Source organism: Salmo salar, chromosome 04, assembly GCF_965601325.2.
Source record: "Salmo salar chromosome 04, fSalSal1, whole genome shotgun sequence".
NCBI lineage: Eukaryota > Metazoa > Chordata > Actinopteri > Salmoniformes > Salmonidae > Salmo > Salmo salar.
The window spans coordinates 22,017,024-22,034,283 of record NC_138294.1 but is presented as its reverse complement, the minus strand read 5'-3'; the positions used below and the strand labels follow the sequence as shown (position 1 = coordinate 22,034,283).

Genomic DNA, 17,260 nt, shown 5'->3' with positions numbered 1-17,260 from the left:
TGTAAAAGACTGTTCTTGGATGCTGTCATCGGTGAAATGTCAGTACGATTCAGCAAACGCAACAGCCAACTGGTGGAGACCCTGTTTACCCTTGAGATCCATGACTTTCTAGATGGGAAAAAGATGAAACCACTGCTGGATCTAAGAAAAACAGATTTGGTGGAAGCTGAGTTTAGTGTTACACGCCAGTTTCTTCAGACTGAAATCGCCCGCTCCGGCTCCAATGAGGACAAATGGGCCACACTTGATATCTTGAATCTCTGGGCCTCTCTCCGCTATGTCGACCATGCTTACTGCACTGACACGTATTGACTTTTGGGGCATCCACAGCTACATGCGAGAAATAATTTTCCACTTTGAGAAACGTGTTCACTCAACTAATCCAACTGGCATTTGTTGGGGGTCTTACAAGAATATTTCGGGGAGAGTGGAATGATCGATTAATCAGGAAGTTCCACAGAGCATCAAGGAGGCTGCAACTCTTCTGAAAAGGTAAGAAACAATCTAGCTGGTTGATTTTTATCAAAGTCTTGGTGGTACAGCCAGTGGCGTACTTTCAGCAAAAACCTATGGTATGGAATGGCAAAATGACTTCCTTAGCCAGACTATAGGCCTTTAAGTTTGTAGGGCGCTGTCCATGGTGGTGATAGAGCGCAGCTGAGATTTTGCACCAACCTGCCACTTCTTGGTCAAAAGCACTCAATGTTCTCGGCATTTGAACTTTTATGTTTATTGTGGTATAGCGTGATATAAGCAGAATTCAATATAATTCTAATGTAAGAACCCAAATGATGCCCCTGGGTATAGCTACATATCAGTATGTTTCATCATAGAAATAGATACATTCTATTATGGTTTTCTAGGTAGCCTATTGGTTTTCGTGGTTGTAAACTGTACGTATTGGAAATGCATGTATGGTAGCCTGGCATTGCTTAATTGATTATGTGGATCGAATTTGATCCACAGAAGTGTATTGTACCATATCACAACGTGTTGCTGAACTCATGAGCGCCATGATTTTCCATGTTTCAACCGGGCCTACAGGCCTGTTTGTTTGGCAAGACAGCGGTGCATGGCTGCATCTCACCGAAGTAGGCTGTGTTTTGGGTTTCTATTTGCTTTTTCTTTACTGTGCTTGTTTACTGTTAATGTAACTAGCCTAAATATATATTTTGTCATGCCTTTATTGATTTGATATTTTGTTTACTAGGCATACTTTGTATCGCTGTTTTGTTCTGTTCACATTCATTCGTTCACATATTGTCTGTATTCTAAGCCAAACTACTATTCGATATTTTTGTTTGCCTGCATTAATAACTAGGTTACTACTTTCAGCATTTAGTTTGCATTATTGTAGTAAGACGGCTGTGTGTACAGCTGCATTCACATAGGCTGTTTGTAATAAGTGAATTACCCTATCTATCTTGTAGCCTATATTCATTTTCAAAACGGTATCGCTTTAGTGTGTAGAGCATTGTCCATTGTGCTGATAGAGTGCACACCAACCCGCCACTTCAAAAGCACTCAATGGTCATGGAGTCTCGGCATTTGAACTTTATGTTTATTGAGATATAGCGTGATATAAGAAGAATTTAATGTCATTCAAATGTAATTACGCCCCAAAATTGTGCCCCCTCGCCGATTTCAACTGCCCCCTTAGTCACTTTATCCTGGTGCCGGGCCTGCCACAATCACAACAACGGTTGACATATTATCATATTTGAGGGACATTGGCCTGGATGCAAAATAACTTGGGTACAATTAAAACCAGGTGACTCTCGATTGCTTGCCTGCAGCACCCATTAAAGTATAATGTATGCATACACATCTTTCACCCAAGGAAATGTATAAAAGCATTAAAAACATTTGTTTTGCATTTAATGGTTAGAATTAGGGTAACATTAGGCGATATTAACCAAATACAATATATGGTTGTATGTTCTACCCGAAAGGCCTAATTTCTGCACCAACTGGTGCCCCACACCCATCTAAATCAGTCCTTCAGAGGGGAAGAATGAAAATCAGCAGTGCAACTGGGCTTCAAGGTCCAGATTAAAATTTGCCTAGTATAAAGTTGATGAAAAGATGCATGATATGTGGGCCTAACTGATGATGCGATAAGGATGATTGATAAGCCTTCCTAACTAACACTGTTGCTCAAGCCATGACTGCGCAGGTTGTTGCCAAATTACTTTTCCACCAACTCACAATTACTTTACATGAACTTAAAATAATCAACTTTGTAGCACCAATTAGTTACTATAGGCTACACCAGTTTGAAATGCGACGAATTTGGTGCTTAAAAAGTGGCAAAGCCAACGTAACTTGACCTTAGACCTACCTGTTCGCCGGCCTCGTGCGACTTCATCAGGTGTTTCTCCCGGTATAGAGACCACAGTCCGACGTTTGGCAGAAATATCAAAGCCACCATGAATACGAAGGCCATTTGCAACACTCGCTTCTGTCTCCTCTTCATCGTGGACACCCAAGTAAGAAGATATAATCCCAATATCTAAAAACTACGGAGTCCGTTCTTCTTGGCTCGTGCCACTCGGTTGAAATATTATTTGTTGGTCGGTGGCAAACCACCTTCTGCGGGAGCTGTTGAAAAACGTTCACCTAAAACAAACAATAAAATGTATCAGCAGGGGCACTGACATTTAGCCTAATCGCAAATGCAGAGGACTGAGAAGCCACCATTCCACTAATTTAAACATTTTGCTGCACATAAAAAAACACTACCAGTCTAACAGTAGGCGATGCTCTCATAGTTAACAATCAGTAAACTACATGTGTCACTAAATTCAAACCAGAGATGAAGACGACAGTGACACCTTTCAGTTTCAAATAAATAAATGGTGACCCTACTACTTACAGCGCAAATGGTTAAACAGACGACACTAAACACATCACAATGACTTACTGTCGGTGCGTATTTGCATGTTGCCTCATTTACCGTGATTGTTTAGGTCCTTTTCCGCCGCATTTCTGTTATAAATCAAGACAAAAATAGAAGCGCTGAACAGCTTTATCTCCCACGATGCGCACGTGAGGGAATTTCGAGTCCGTCTCGCGCTCTTCATGAATCAGAAAAGCCCTCACGAGCTGCATTTCTCCCACATCTAGGTAGAAATGATGTTCTCCCCCTCCTTCTTTCGCAATGTCGCTCCTCAATACCGGATTTTAGATATTGCGGTTAAGAACCACGTGCACTGCGCATTAACGTGGGAACATTCCTACGGCTTGGCGATCCCTTCAAAGGCAAGAGCGAGGTGTGGGATAGGGACTAGGAGCGCCAACGCGACCACATAGCAGTGAATCCGACAGCACTTTGGCACGAAACAGCGGACGAGAGAACAAAGCGCACTGATGCATTGGACGGCTGCCTGATGCACTTTGGATAGATAGCCTAACAATTTTGCAGTCTGGCATTCAAATGAACGTGTTGATGAAATTCAGAATCTAATCATGTGCACTGCACTGATACTGAATATTGATAGAGAGGCAGAAATGTCATCACCTGTCACTATAGGAGTAATCAATTGCAGATGATGAACATGTTCATTTTTATTGAGGTAGAAATACACTACCAGTGAAAAGTTTTAGAACACCTACTCATTCAAGGGTTTTCTTTATTTTTACTATTTTCTACATTGGGGACAGCTGAAATGGACAGCTGATACTCAACTCTAGAGTACTAGCTAGCTACAGTAGCTAGCTACCTTTTGGGACAAATCATATGCTCCCAGACTGTGTTGGCATGTACAGTACTTCTACTGTACTTTAAATCAACTTGTTGTGGTGGGGTCACCACTTTGTTATTGTTTGAATACCATATTTCCCCTTTAATGATCTATTTATGTCACTTACACAGGTCCATGGATGAGCCAACTCTGTGTCTATTAGTAAATATTAAATTATTGGCAGTATTGGCAGAAACCCTGGCCCAGATGTCCATGAAAAATGTTGTTTTCACTTTGAGTTTTTTATAAGACTCACAATGCAGCATTTTAAAGCAATGCTAATATTGTTGCTGTGTGTTGCTTACCCTGAGAGTGAGAATTAATGTTGCCCATCTGTGAATTCAGGATATATTCACAACTCCTTTATAACCTTCAGAAACTTGAACCAAACACAGCTCAGATGAAATGAGCCTCAAAATAAATGAATCAGTTCATGTTTTCCATGAAATGTTGTTTATGTGCAAAGAGTTGCTTTACAGGAGAGAGGAGATTCTCAGAACTTGCTGAAATATTTATTTACTATTGAATCCTGCTTCATACTTGAAAGCATGCTAAAGGAGAGCGAGAGAGTAAATATTGTATTGGAATACATGGAGAACAAAGTATTCACCACACTGTGTATGTGTGCGCGTCTACGCGTGGGTGTCAATATTGAGGTTGTAGCCAATTGAACACAGACCACAACCTCAATAATGCATAGATGCAATGGTACAGCACAGTTATTATTCCCCTGTAGCAGTGCACCGAGGCACGGAGGTCTAGCAGATTATGTTTTCAGTCTCCATGGCTACCAATAGAGGGGGGTGTGGTTGAGACCATTCGCTGTTAGTACAGACGGAACATCTGCAAGTAATGCACCGAGTTGGTGAGGTCATGTTGGCAAGTGTCTGACTACCCACCCATACACAAGTGTATGAATGATGTGTGTATGAAGCAGGTGGCTCTGTGCACCATAGCACTGTGCCAGTTGAAACATGGCATTTGACCTTCTTCCTCAGCTTTATCATGATCTTCACTGAATGCTATCAAAGTCTGTACCCATTATCACTATCAGACGATGCCAGTTTATCTGAAGTAAACCTCTAACTGTGATTCATTAGGCACGGCACTCGTTAGGCTTGACAGTGCAGTAGAACCAACCCGGGTTGTATTAGGAAAGCTGAGGAAATACATGGAGGAAAGATCTGAGCGCTATAGCGACAGCAGAGCGAGCGTAACAAGCACTATGGATGTGTAGCTAGAACCTCTATACAGCCATGGTTGTTAGACTCTATTGACTTAAGCCCCGAAGTTCTGCTAGTGTTGGGACTTTGGGATTACAATTCTTACTAACAAGATTGTATCAAGAAAGAAGGAGAAAAATATGTTGCTTCCAGTCAGTGTCAGAAGGCCTATAGCTATACTGTGCCCCCTCCACTTTTTCCCATCTTCTTTCCATTTTAGTTTGTGAAAGCTGCAGAGAGAGAGGGAGAGGATCCAGCCAACAATCAATTGGTCAGATAAGGAGATTTTCCATTTTAACTCACATTGTTCATTTTTAGAATGATAAAAAAAATATACAAAATGCCATGACATTTTAACAATGAAAGATACACGGCAAAATCGTTTGCAGCTTCTTATGAGGTATAATTAACTAGACATTCTGCTTATGTCACAATGTCAAATCAAGTATAGGATCAATTATTTCAGAATACACAGAGAGGGAGACTTTATAGGCAATGAATATTACCGTTTTTTCTCTCTCCTCTCTTCTCTCTCTTCCTCTTCCTTTGTCACTCTCTGTCTCACTCTTCCCCTCTCTCTCTCTCTCCCAAAGAAACAAGGTTGTCCATTATAAATGAGTGGTTCAGTATGTTTTCAAAGCAAGAAAAACACTGCAGCTAGGACATAGTTGGTTCAAGACCTTGGACAGCACTCATGACCAGCGCTCCAGCAGCCTACAGTCTGGCGTCTAGAGTTCCAGGACCTTGGACAGGACTCACTACCAGCGCTCCAGCAGTCTGGCTTTGAGTTCCAGGACCGTGGACACCGACCATCACCCACGTAACATGGGCTGCTGTGCTTTCATAACCACAAGGAAAACAATCAACTTGACCCCAGTACAACTAGCACTTAGCGGTAAAGTGTGCTTATACAGATGTAGAATCTTAATTTGATCACTCTTTTTGTTGCTGGGAATTTTCCTGCACAGCAGGAAATGCAAACTTGTAGTGTATTTGAGTTTTAAAAAGGCTTCTAAAGTTTGTCACTTTGAAATGTCAAACTTGATTTTCCCTAATGAAAAATGGATCAACCCCAACAAAAATGTCCATTAATTATAATCCACATAATAATTCACATTTCCTGTTGCTGCAGGATTATTTTCCTGCTGTAGCAAATGCTCAAATTAAGATCCTACATCTGTAACTAGGGCACTGAGTTTCTTCCTGGTCAGTTGACATGGTCAAGGAAAAACTCCAGGCCTTACTTTTAATGCCTGTTATGAGGGCAACACCACACTTAGAACACATCTTATGATAGCAACACTAAGCAACTATCCAATACCACAGCAAGCGCAATACCACTGTGTGTCACAATCCCGTTTCGATTCACTATAGTGATTTTTGACAGAGAACCCAGGCTAGATATCCCATTATCACCATAATGGTTTTCATTAGACAGTTAAGATCAGGGGACATAGGTGAAGCATGTAATAGCCAAGGAAAAGACTCCCCAGGTGACTTTTAGCGTCAGACCCTTGGCTCAGCAGCACAGAGGTAGTGAGATATGGCACTGCAGTTAGTTCACATAAAGCCCCACTCATTGCCAGTGTTGGTAGCGGTATCCATCTTCACAAATGATTGGCTGATGTGGTACTGTATCTCTATGGCATAGACAGGTCAGATGAAGACATATGGAAAGATTACTACTGTACTATAAACCTCGTATTGTATATGACCAAAAGACACCACTTTGTGTGTCTGAAATGGCACCCTTTCCCTACATATTGCACTACTTTTGACTATGGCCCGGCATAGGGCTCTGGTCCAAAGTAGTGCACTATGTAGGGAATAGGGTGACATGTCAGCCCTAGACACTGTTTTTAATGCTTGTATTATGTAATAGAATACTATTGACTGTATGTATCTAGTGATTACATTTCTGGCATATCTTTATATAATGTTTATCTGCCTAAATAGCTTCTCTTGTGAGTAAACATAATTATAGTTAACAGGGTAAACACACTGTTCTAATCTGATCTGATTACTTTGAACCATAGATTTTGTTTGGAGCTGATGTATTGTAATTTGGAAACTCCACAGGATCTTCAAATGAGAGCACCATCTGTCTAAAAGAATTGAAAACAAACACTCTTGTTCTCCTCACTCACTGCTCAAACACACACACACACACACACACACACACACACACACACACACACACACACACACACACACACACACACACACACACACACACACACACACACACACACACACACACACACACACACACACACATGTATATATTTATATACACCCTTGCACACGCATACTCACACACTCACAACTAAGCAACTTTTAGAAAAAAAATCTTGCGATGGCACTTTTTCATCGTACTTACTACGATGTAGCATATCCATCAAACGAACTGACTACAGCATATTGTGTCGGGCTAGAGTAAGCCATCTAAATCTAAAGGCAATTTAATGGAACAAATTAAACATTTGAGATCAATCAGAGAAATAAAGTGACTTCATATCCTTTCCAAGGTGAAAAGTGTATGATATCTGCTTGATTGCTTTATAGCGTTTCTGATATACCGCAGAGCAAAAAAAGCTATTACCATTGCTGATTTTAAAACACAAGCGAAAACAGGAGAAAGAAAATGTGTTTTGATCTATTGAAAGCTCACGGTAATGTGGTGACCAAAATGGTCTTTGATATGAATGTTAATGTCTTTCCACTGGTTAACTCTGCAAAGGGTACAGTTATCTCTCTCTCACACAAGATACATTTGTCAACCTTTGATCCCAGAGATATTTGTAACATGAATCAGTGGCTGCGTCTGAAATGGCACCCTGTTCCCTATAAAGTGCAATGCTTTTGACCATAGAATGGTGAACTTACTAAATGAAATGAGAGTTTGACTGTGTGATAATAGGTTGCTTCTTGTGTAAATATTTTCTGTCTGGATTTTAATGATTTTAATGAAATTGACCATGCACAATTTCTTATAAAGTGCACATTTGACTTTTTCATGTCACTTTTGAACAGGTCCAATCTGCACTATATAGGGTGCCATTTCAGACCCAGCCTATATCTGCATCAATTGTTTTAGTTGGGATAGCAGGGCAGAGTTGTCTCATTAGGGTGAATATACAGTACCAGTCAAAAGTTTGGACACACCTACTCATTCAAGAGTTTTTCTTTATTTTCACTGTTTTCTACTTTGTAGAATAATAGTGAAGACATCAAAACTATGAAATAACACATATGGAATCAGCCAATTTCATCATAGTGCTTAATGTTTTTGCGACTGCACTTGAAGAAACTTTCAAAGTTCTTGAAATGTTCCATATTGACTGATATTCATGTCTTAAAGTAATGATGGACTGTCGTTTCTCTTTGCTTATTTGAGCTGTTCTTGCCATAACATGGACTTGGTCTTTTACCAAATAGGGCTATCTTCTGTATACCAACCCTACCTTGTCACAACACAACTGATTGGCTCAAACGCATTAAGAAGGAAAGAAATTCCACAAATTAACTTTTAACAAGGCACACCTGTTAATTGAAATGCATTCCAGGTGACTACCTCATGAAGCTGGTTGAGAGAATGCCAAGAGTGTACAAAGCTGTCAGCAAGGCAAAGGGTGACTACTTTGAAGAATCTCAAATATAAAATATATTTTGATTTGTTTAACACTATTTTGGTTACTACATGATTCCATATGTGTTATTTCATACTTCTGATTTCTTCACTATTATTCTACAATGTAGAAAATAGTACAAATAAAGAAAAACCCTTGAATGAATAGGTGTGTTCCTTTTACTGGAACTGAATGTACACACTTGACTTGAGATGGTGTACGTGTTACCCTTTCATGCAGTTAAGCGGTGGAATGTTATTCATATTTTTCATAATTAATAAAGATTATATCCAAAAACCTGACGAAAATCCGTTGTTTCTATGTCAAACAGTTTTGTTATATTTGAGTAATCTGTGATGTATATCAAGTGCAATATTGGGATGTAAACTCCAAATGTAATACATTTCAACTCTATATCTGACATGGTACAGGTGTCTTCATTTTTTAAGCCCATAACCAATGTGTATCATTTTGTATCATTTTGTTTCAAAGTAGATTTGTTTAAGACTACCAATAATCACTCTGTGTGATCCTGATCTAGCCCATTGCAGTAAAAGGCTTTAAACTAAGCAATATTGATCTGTCACCCAGTCAAAGCTGAAGCAATCAATGTCAGGCCTCATCAAAGTGTTGATGGGTCAGCTCTACACTCTTAGAAAAATAGTGCTATCTGGAACCTAAAAGGGTTATTCGGCTGTCCCCATAGGAGAACCCATTGGAGAACCCGTTTTGGTTGCAGGTGGAACCCTTTTCACAGAGGGTTCTACATGGAACCCAAACGTGTTCTACCTGGAACAAAAAAGGTTCTACCTGGAACCAAAAAGGGTTCTCCTATGGGGACAGCCGAATAATCCTTTTGAAAAGCTGTAATGACTCCTATATAAAGCTTCATTTTAAGTAAGAAAATCCAGACCTTTTGCATGTGGACTTATTACTCATCCACACACAATAGGAATATCGTGCTAGATTCATTCTGCCCTTGTATAGCCTACAGTGAAAGAGCGATGACTCATAACACCACTAATATCACTTTGTTTTAGGAATAAAAGACCAAACTAGGTAGTCTAGAACATACACGTACGGGACGTTCTCAATTCTTCTGAGATTCCTTCTATGATTCCAACATGTGCATGAATCTAACTGTGAGGTAGGAGGGAGAAGGAGATGAACTTGCAGAGCTGTGTATTTCATTATCCTCTTCTTGAGACTTGGGCCTATTGTAAGTTGTTGCCATGGCACAAACAGTCTCCAATGTCTTCCAACCCCATGTGTGATTGCGAACATAAGGGTAGAAGCAATTCGCTGTGACCCCACTCTCCAAGGGTGTCTCAGGGAGAGGTAGGACAAATAGGACAAATATAGGACAAATATAAGCACCCAGAAAAATTATTATTTATTATTATTATTATTAAGACTCTGGGTACGTCCCAAATGGCACCCTATTTCCTGTGGAGTGCACTATTTTGGGCCCGTGTCAAAAGCATTGCACCATATTAGGCAGGGAATACAGTCACTAGTGTCTGCGTCTCAAATGGCACCCAATTCCCTTCATCAGGGGTGGGCAACTCCAGTCCTCGGGGGCCGGAGTGGTGTCACACTGTTTCCTCATCCCTAGCAAACACAGCTGATTCAACTAATCGCATTCAAAACTGAAGATCGTGATTAGTTGAATATTGGAGTCAGGTGTGTTAGCTGGGGCAAAAGTGTGACACCAATCAGGCCCCCGAGGACTAGAGTTGCCCACCCCTGATGAAGGAAATTGGGTGCCATTTGAGACGCAGACACTAGTGACTGTATTCAAGCTAGACTGATGAGCAGACTCTCTCTCTCTCTCTCTCTCTCTCTCTCTCTGTGTGTGTAAGCAAAGTGAATGTTTATTATGCTGTGTTTACTACCCTGTGCTGTGTGGATGACATACACAGTGAGTTATTGTAATTTGAATGCTGCAATAAGCTAAAACGCCAGGCCTGGGGCTAATTAATAAATGTGTGACGTGTAAATGTGAAGTGTGCGTTCATCTGAAAATAACCAGATAAATTGTCTGCCTCAAGGTACGTGCTTGTGTCAAGACTGTGAATTCATGATATATTTTAAGTGCTCGGCACGCCAACTTTTGCCAGTTGGTTGGTTTGGCGACATATGTTGTTGATCAACTCTGTGAGTAAGTGGCATAGGGGTTGGCTGGTTAGTTCTTTTTAAACGTACTGTATGTACACACTCGCAGGCAGGCACACACACATGCATACACACAAGTCTCACACACACACACACACACAGATGTCTTCATCTTTGATTATATAAAAGCGATCTCTCTTTGCATAGATTAACAATTCGCTTGATCTAATCTGACATCTGTCCTATGGTTGATATCTCGACGCTGTTTAACTCAACATAGAAGACGGTGCATAAAAGTTACATGAATCTATATCTGATCTGCTGGATGTGCTTCTGCATGATGATAGTTTAATGGGAAGTCACTTTAAAGAACCATGATCAACTGTGTGGGAAAATATGTACGAGACATTGCCTGCGTCCCAAATGGCACGCTATTCCCTATGGGCCCTGGTCAAAAGTAGTGCACTAAACAGGGAATGCCATTTTGGATGCAACCCTTTGATTTCTATCTGCAAATCACCACTGGAAAAGACCCATGGACAAGCATAAACTGTGTTCATTACCTCATTCTTTGAAGGGGAAATTCATGGAGCTATGTATCCTGAATGCATAACGCATCTTACCAAGGCCGATCAAATGTATTCCTTAACCTAATCCAACCCACATGGGAAATAGAAGGTCATTTTTAATAGGGAAGTGTATTAGTTGAAGTATTGACTTTTCAACATCAACCTGAGAGAAATGGTCATTAATGCCAGCTGTCACACACCCACGTGCACACACACACACACACACACACACACACACACACACACACACACACACCACACACACACACACACACACACACACACACACACACACACACACACACACACACACACACACACACACACACACACTGTACAAACACAGTTACTAATATGGATAAATAGCCTCAGAACTCAGAGGGAATCCAGAGGTTATATATGTCTCTACTCTACTATAAGTCTACTATAATTAAACAGTGGATTACTCATCTATCTGTATGTTATTCCAGGCCTGCTGTCAGGCCTGGGTTGGTTGGTTCAGGCTGTTTGCTATGGTACTCAAGGATCACACACAAACACACACACAAACACACACACACACACAAACACGCACGCACGCACGCACGCACACACACACACACCCACACACACAGGGCGAGCAATGATAGGAGAGCATCCTTAATCCCTCTTGACTGGGTACAGGGATTTACTCTCATGGTTGTTAACCTGACACCAATACAGCACAACACAACGCACCTCTAGTCAGCTGTTAACCTGACACCAATACAGCACAACACAACGCACCTCTAGTCAGCTGTTAACCTGACACCAATACAGCACAACACAATGCACCTCTAGTCAGCTGTTAACCTGACACCAATACAGCACAACACAACGCACCTCTAGTCAGCTGTTAACCTGACACCAATACAGTACAACACAACGCACCTCTAGTCAGCTGTTAACCTGACACCAATACAGCACAACACAACGCACCTCTAGTCAGCTGTTAACCTGACACCAATACACCACAACACAACGCACCTCTAGTCAGCTGTTAACCTGACACCAATACACCACAACACAACGCACCTCTAGTCAGCTGTTAACCTGACACCAATACAGCACAACACAACGCACCTCTAGTCAGCTGTTAACCTGACACCAATACACCACAATACAACGCACCTCTAGTCAGCTGTTAACCTGACACCAATACACCACAATACAACGCACCTCTAGTCAGCTGTTAACCTGACACCAATACAGCACAACACAACGCACCTCTAGTCAGCTGTTAACCTGACACCAATACACCACAATACAACGCACCTCTAGTCAGCTGTTAACCTGACACCAATACAGCACAACACAACGCACCTCTAGTCAGCTGTTAACCTGACACCAATACAGCACAACACAATGCTCCTCCCTGTAGGCTGTCTCGTCGTTGTTGGTAATCAAGCCCACTACTGTTGTGTCGTCTGCAAACTTGACGATCGAGTTAGAGGCGTGTATGGCCACGCAGTCATGGGTGAACAGGGAGTACAGGAGGGAGCTGAGCACGCACCCTTGTGGGGCCCCAGTGTTGATGATCAGAGAAGTGGAGATGTTGCTTCCTACCTTCACCACCTGGGGGCAGCCCGTCAGGAAGTCCAGGACCCAATTGCACAGGGCGGGGTTGAGACCCAGGGCCTCAAGCTTAATGATGAGCTTGGAGGGGACTATGGTGTTGAATGCTGAGCTGTAGTCAATGAACAGCATTCTTACATAGGTATTCCTCTTGTCCAGATGGGATAGGGCAGTGTGCAGTGTGATGGAGGCTATAAAGTGTTTTTAGACTAGAGGATTTGGTTATGCAGGCTATAAAGTGTTTTTACTTACAAATCTGTAAGTGGTTGGATTTATTGCAAAAGGTTACTGAAAAGGCTGTTCCAGTTTACATGATGTAGGTAGTCTTAACAACAGTACTCCCTTCCCTGCTTTGACAGCCATTCTGAATGTAAGTTGTGGGTGATATGAAATTGCTGGACATCCTCCCTCTTAAATGGATACCAATAGCGATTAGAGGTCACTTTGCAAGCTATCATAATATGACACATTAAGAAAAATATAAATTAGACATACACTCTTACACCTCAAATGGGACCATATAAACCCCAACATAGTGTTGAGTTTGGGTCCATAGGAGTTGAATTGACTCTTGCGATTATATTGAACAACACTGCAGAGAGTTACAAAAGTAACAGAGATTTTCAATGAATACTGTACAGCAAGGATCATCATCTAGATTCAGCCGCGGACCGATATTTTCTGGACCGGCTGGTCGGGGGGCCGGAACATAATTGCAAATCATTTGTAGACTGCAAATTGCTCACAAGATAAAATGTTTGACTAAAACATAATAATTTCAAACCTTGCTTACATTTCTATACGATCACGTGTCTCTCTAGTATGCGTGTGTAATGCGTGCGTACTGGTGGCAGAGAAGTCAGTCGCAGGAGAGCAAACACTGTGTTACAACGGTGCAGTTTAATAATAAAAATCACCGTGAACAAAAACAATAAATAAGTACAATGGGGCGAAACCCTTCGCAAGCCAGACATAACGTGCACAAACTCTTACAATCAACAATTCCGGACAAGGACATGGGGGGAACAGAGGGTTAAATACACAACATGTAATTGATGGAATTGAAACCAGGTGTGAGGGAAGACAAGACAAAACCAATTAAAAATGAAAGGTGGATCGGCGATGGTTAGAAGGCCGGTGACATCGACCGCCGAATGCCGCCCGAACAAGGAGAGGACCGACTTCGGTGGAAGTTGTGACAGCGTGGGAATACTTAGGAACAGATGTGTTAAATTTAAATCACTCTGTGCTGGTTTCCTGGTGTTTTTACAGTCTTTCATGTCCAACAATTATGATTTTTTTTGCTCAGAGAACTTGAGGGGCCAAATAAAACCACCCAAATGTGTTAAATGTTAACACTAAATTCAGCATATAAATTTCTCAAAAAATAACTCTGTTGCCAGAGTACGTTTTACTCTTTTTAGACTGGGACCGAATGTTATCTGTGGCAGAATCAAATTTTCTTAAATTCAAGTTAAATTGACTCTGTCATTTTTACTGTCTATGTATGTAGGCCTAGCTACGTTGTTGATTTCAAATGGATGCAAGCTGTTTTTAACCCTCTGGACTTAATTGGGATGTATGGTTTCTGTATGCTGCCAAGGAAGTTTGGGGTTTGCAATATTTTCATTCATTGCACAGACGTTAGTTACATTGTTGATATTGGAGATTTTCAAATGGATGGATGCAATCTAGCTGTAACGGTTGTCGTAGGAAGTGGACCAAAATGCAGCGCGTACGTGAATGCTCATATTTATTTTATTATGAACACCACACAAAAACAACAAAACGAAAAAACAAACGACAGCTAACAGTTCTACAGGCTAAACATAGCAGTGCACGAATACAACTTCCCACAAAGGGACAGGTGTAAACAGGCTACCTAAGTATGACTCTCAATCAGCAACAACGATGTACAGCTGTTCCTGATTGAGAGCCATACCAGGCCAACACAAAGAAATACACAACATAGATAGAACCTAGAATACGACACATAGAACATAACCCAAAAACCCCGGAATACTCAAACCAAACACTCCTCTGCATAAACACACACCCCGAACCACATAAAACAAATACTCCCCTGCCACGTCCTGACCAAACTACAATAACAAATGACCCCTTTACTGGTCAGAACGTGACACTAGCTTTTAAGTGTTAGGCCTATGCAGCGTTTGGAATTAAACCTGTAATCATTACAGAAATAATGGAAACCTTTCCTTACAAGCCTTTGGAATTAAATTATTTCTAAACCAAAGCTTGGTCTAGAACTTTGAAATGAAGTAAGCAAACATTGTGCGTGATTTAATGCTAATTATTCAAATCCTTTGGAGTGTCAAGTTGACCACCAGAGATAAAAGCTCTGGATAAACCCACAAGTTGCCATTTTAAATCGATCCTGCAGCCACCTGCACGCACTGCGATAAGGGAGTGTAGACTATATGGCCCTGCAGAGCCTGTGAAAATAACTCACAGGTCGGTCAGAGCTCCAATCGAATATATATCTCCCCTCTGGTTTTTTTACCCTGACAGATAAATCTTCACACAGGCACACGCGCGCGCCCACACACACACACACACACACACACACACACACACACACACACACACACACACACACACACACACACACACACACACACACACACACACACACACACACACACACACACACACACACACACACACACCTTCAATCAATGCTGTTGAACTTCAAAGTCTGAAAGCCGTCAAGCTGCTGCGTGTAATCAAATATCGACAGGGGCTTTGTCCCAAATGGCACCCCTATTTGTTATGAAGTGACATTTTCTTTTACCAGGGCCCATAGTGCTCTGGTTAAAAGTAGTGCAGACTGAACACTTCAAGACCATGTTTAGAACAAGAGGTGCTGTCATCGTCCCCTTCCTGTGTGAGGGTTATGAGCCAGTTATTAAATTAAATCCATTACTTCATATATGACACAATCTTGTGATATTCTCTTTTTCTCATTTCATCAATTTTCTTCATTTTATCACTTTTGGATCTTGGAACCAGCTCTGACCACAGGCAAGCCGACTTCAGTGCATTTGCAGTAAATTCTGCCACACATGATTCATCTTACTGTCCTCAGCAGAATCATATAAATGGAGGACAACTAGGTAGGCCTGCAAAAGTGCTTCACTTCATTATTGTCAAAAGCATGAGTGTTTTCTGAGAAAAACAACGCGGATTTCATGATGATTGTTGCAGGATTTTAGCACCAGCAGAGTCATATATCTATCTCTATGGCTCTGGTTTCAAGTCATGTCTGAGTTTTCAACCAACTCGTGATCCAATAACAGTACTACTGTAGCACACAGCTCTTTGTACAGAGCACGAGTGTCCAACTGTTAAAGTCACGGAAGCCGTTGCTAGATTCATGCTAGGCCAGCAGCCTCTTTGCTATGAGAAACACAAGTGGTTTAGCCTATGTCTGAGTCTGGGTTCGTTATAGGCCCAGGTGTTCGCCTGGAGACTATACTAACCCTGGGCATAGAGGGAAATAGAAAATAGTCAGTGTTTACGGAAGAAGAGGATACCATAAGAGGTTTGTAGAATCTCAACGAACACACTAACACACTGCTAATATATGGGCTAAACTAGAGACTGTGCTTATGGAAAATGAGGATGCCCTTCTTCAACTAATAAAGGGTTTTGGTGCGTATCTCCCTGAATTATTCAACACGAATTGTGTTATACCACACTATATGCCTAAGGAGTAACCTTCAGATAGAAAAGGGGCTGAATTAGATAAAGTTGATAGATAGGATTTACAAGAGAGAGCCGTCATTAGTCTACTGCTTGTCTAGTCAGTTGTTGTTACGGAGGATTCTGACTGTTTTCATACCGCTGTGTATCTCCTCTGTCACTCGCCCTTATTAAAGTAATTCCACCCCTCCCATCCTCCTACTCTCTGAAACTAAGCGTTGCAAATTGCTAGACTTATGCTGTCAGTCTGTGGAAAGATTGGTATCGTTTGTTCCCCAGGGTCATTTGCATTGCAGTAGAAAAACCAAGGCAATAGCTCTCGCTTTTAACAACCCAATAAATAAAGAGCGTTTGCTTTTTTCTAACCATGGTAATGGCACAGATTGTCACGGGAGAAAACGGCTTTTTACGACTGAAATTTGTAAAATGACAAATTACCATTGCCTGCTGTGGCTGATTACAGAACACTCAAGTAATGAGATGTTGACTTTGCCGTTGTAGAAGCCCAGGAAATCCAAACTTCATTGCTCAATCTTAACATTTTATTATGGATTCAGAACAGCAGAATTCGGAGCAGGAGAATGTATTAAGTATTCTATTGTATGCTTGTAGAGTTGTCACTGATCTCCCACAAGAGTTTAACTAGCAGTCATGTTCTATAA

At 41.3% G+C, this 17,260-nt stretch overlaps 1 protein-coding gene across 2 annotated transcripts in view; it reads right to left on the bottom strand.

Moving 5' to 3' along the window:
* LOC106602390 (polypeptide N-acetylgalactosaminyltransferase like 6) overlaps positions 1–3,370 on the bottom strand; it is a 247,826-nt gene extending 244,456 nt beyond the window's left edge. Inside the window, exons 1-2 of one of the 2 annotated variants that reach the window (XM_045716609.2) lie at positions 2,924–3,370; positions 2,342–2,619 (exon numbers count right to left, since the gene is read on the bottom strand). In XM_045716609.2, the coding sequence (XP_045572565.1) occupies positions 2,342–2,476 (135 nt within the window). In that variant the 5' untranslated portion in view covers positions 2,477–2,619; positions 2,924–3,370. The remainder of the gene's footprint in view (positions 1–2,341; positions 2,620–2,923) is intronic. The other variant, XM_045716610.2, reaches the window with a different exon arrangement.
* Between the last annotated feature and the right edge of the window lie 13,890 nt (positions 3,371–17,260).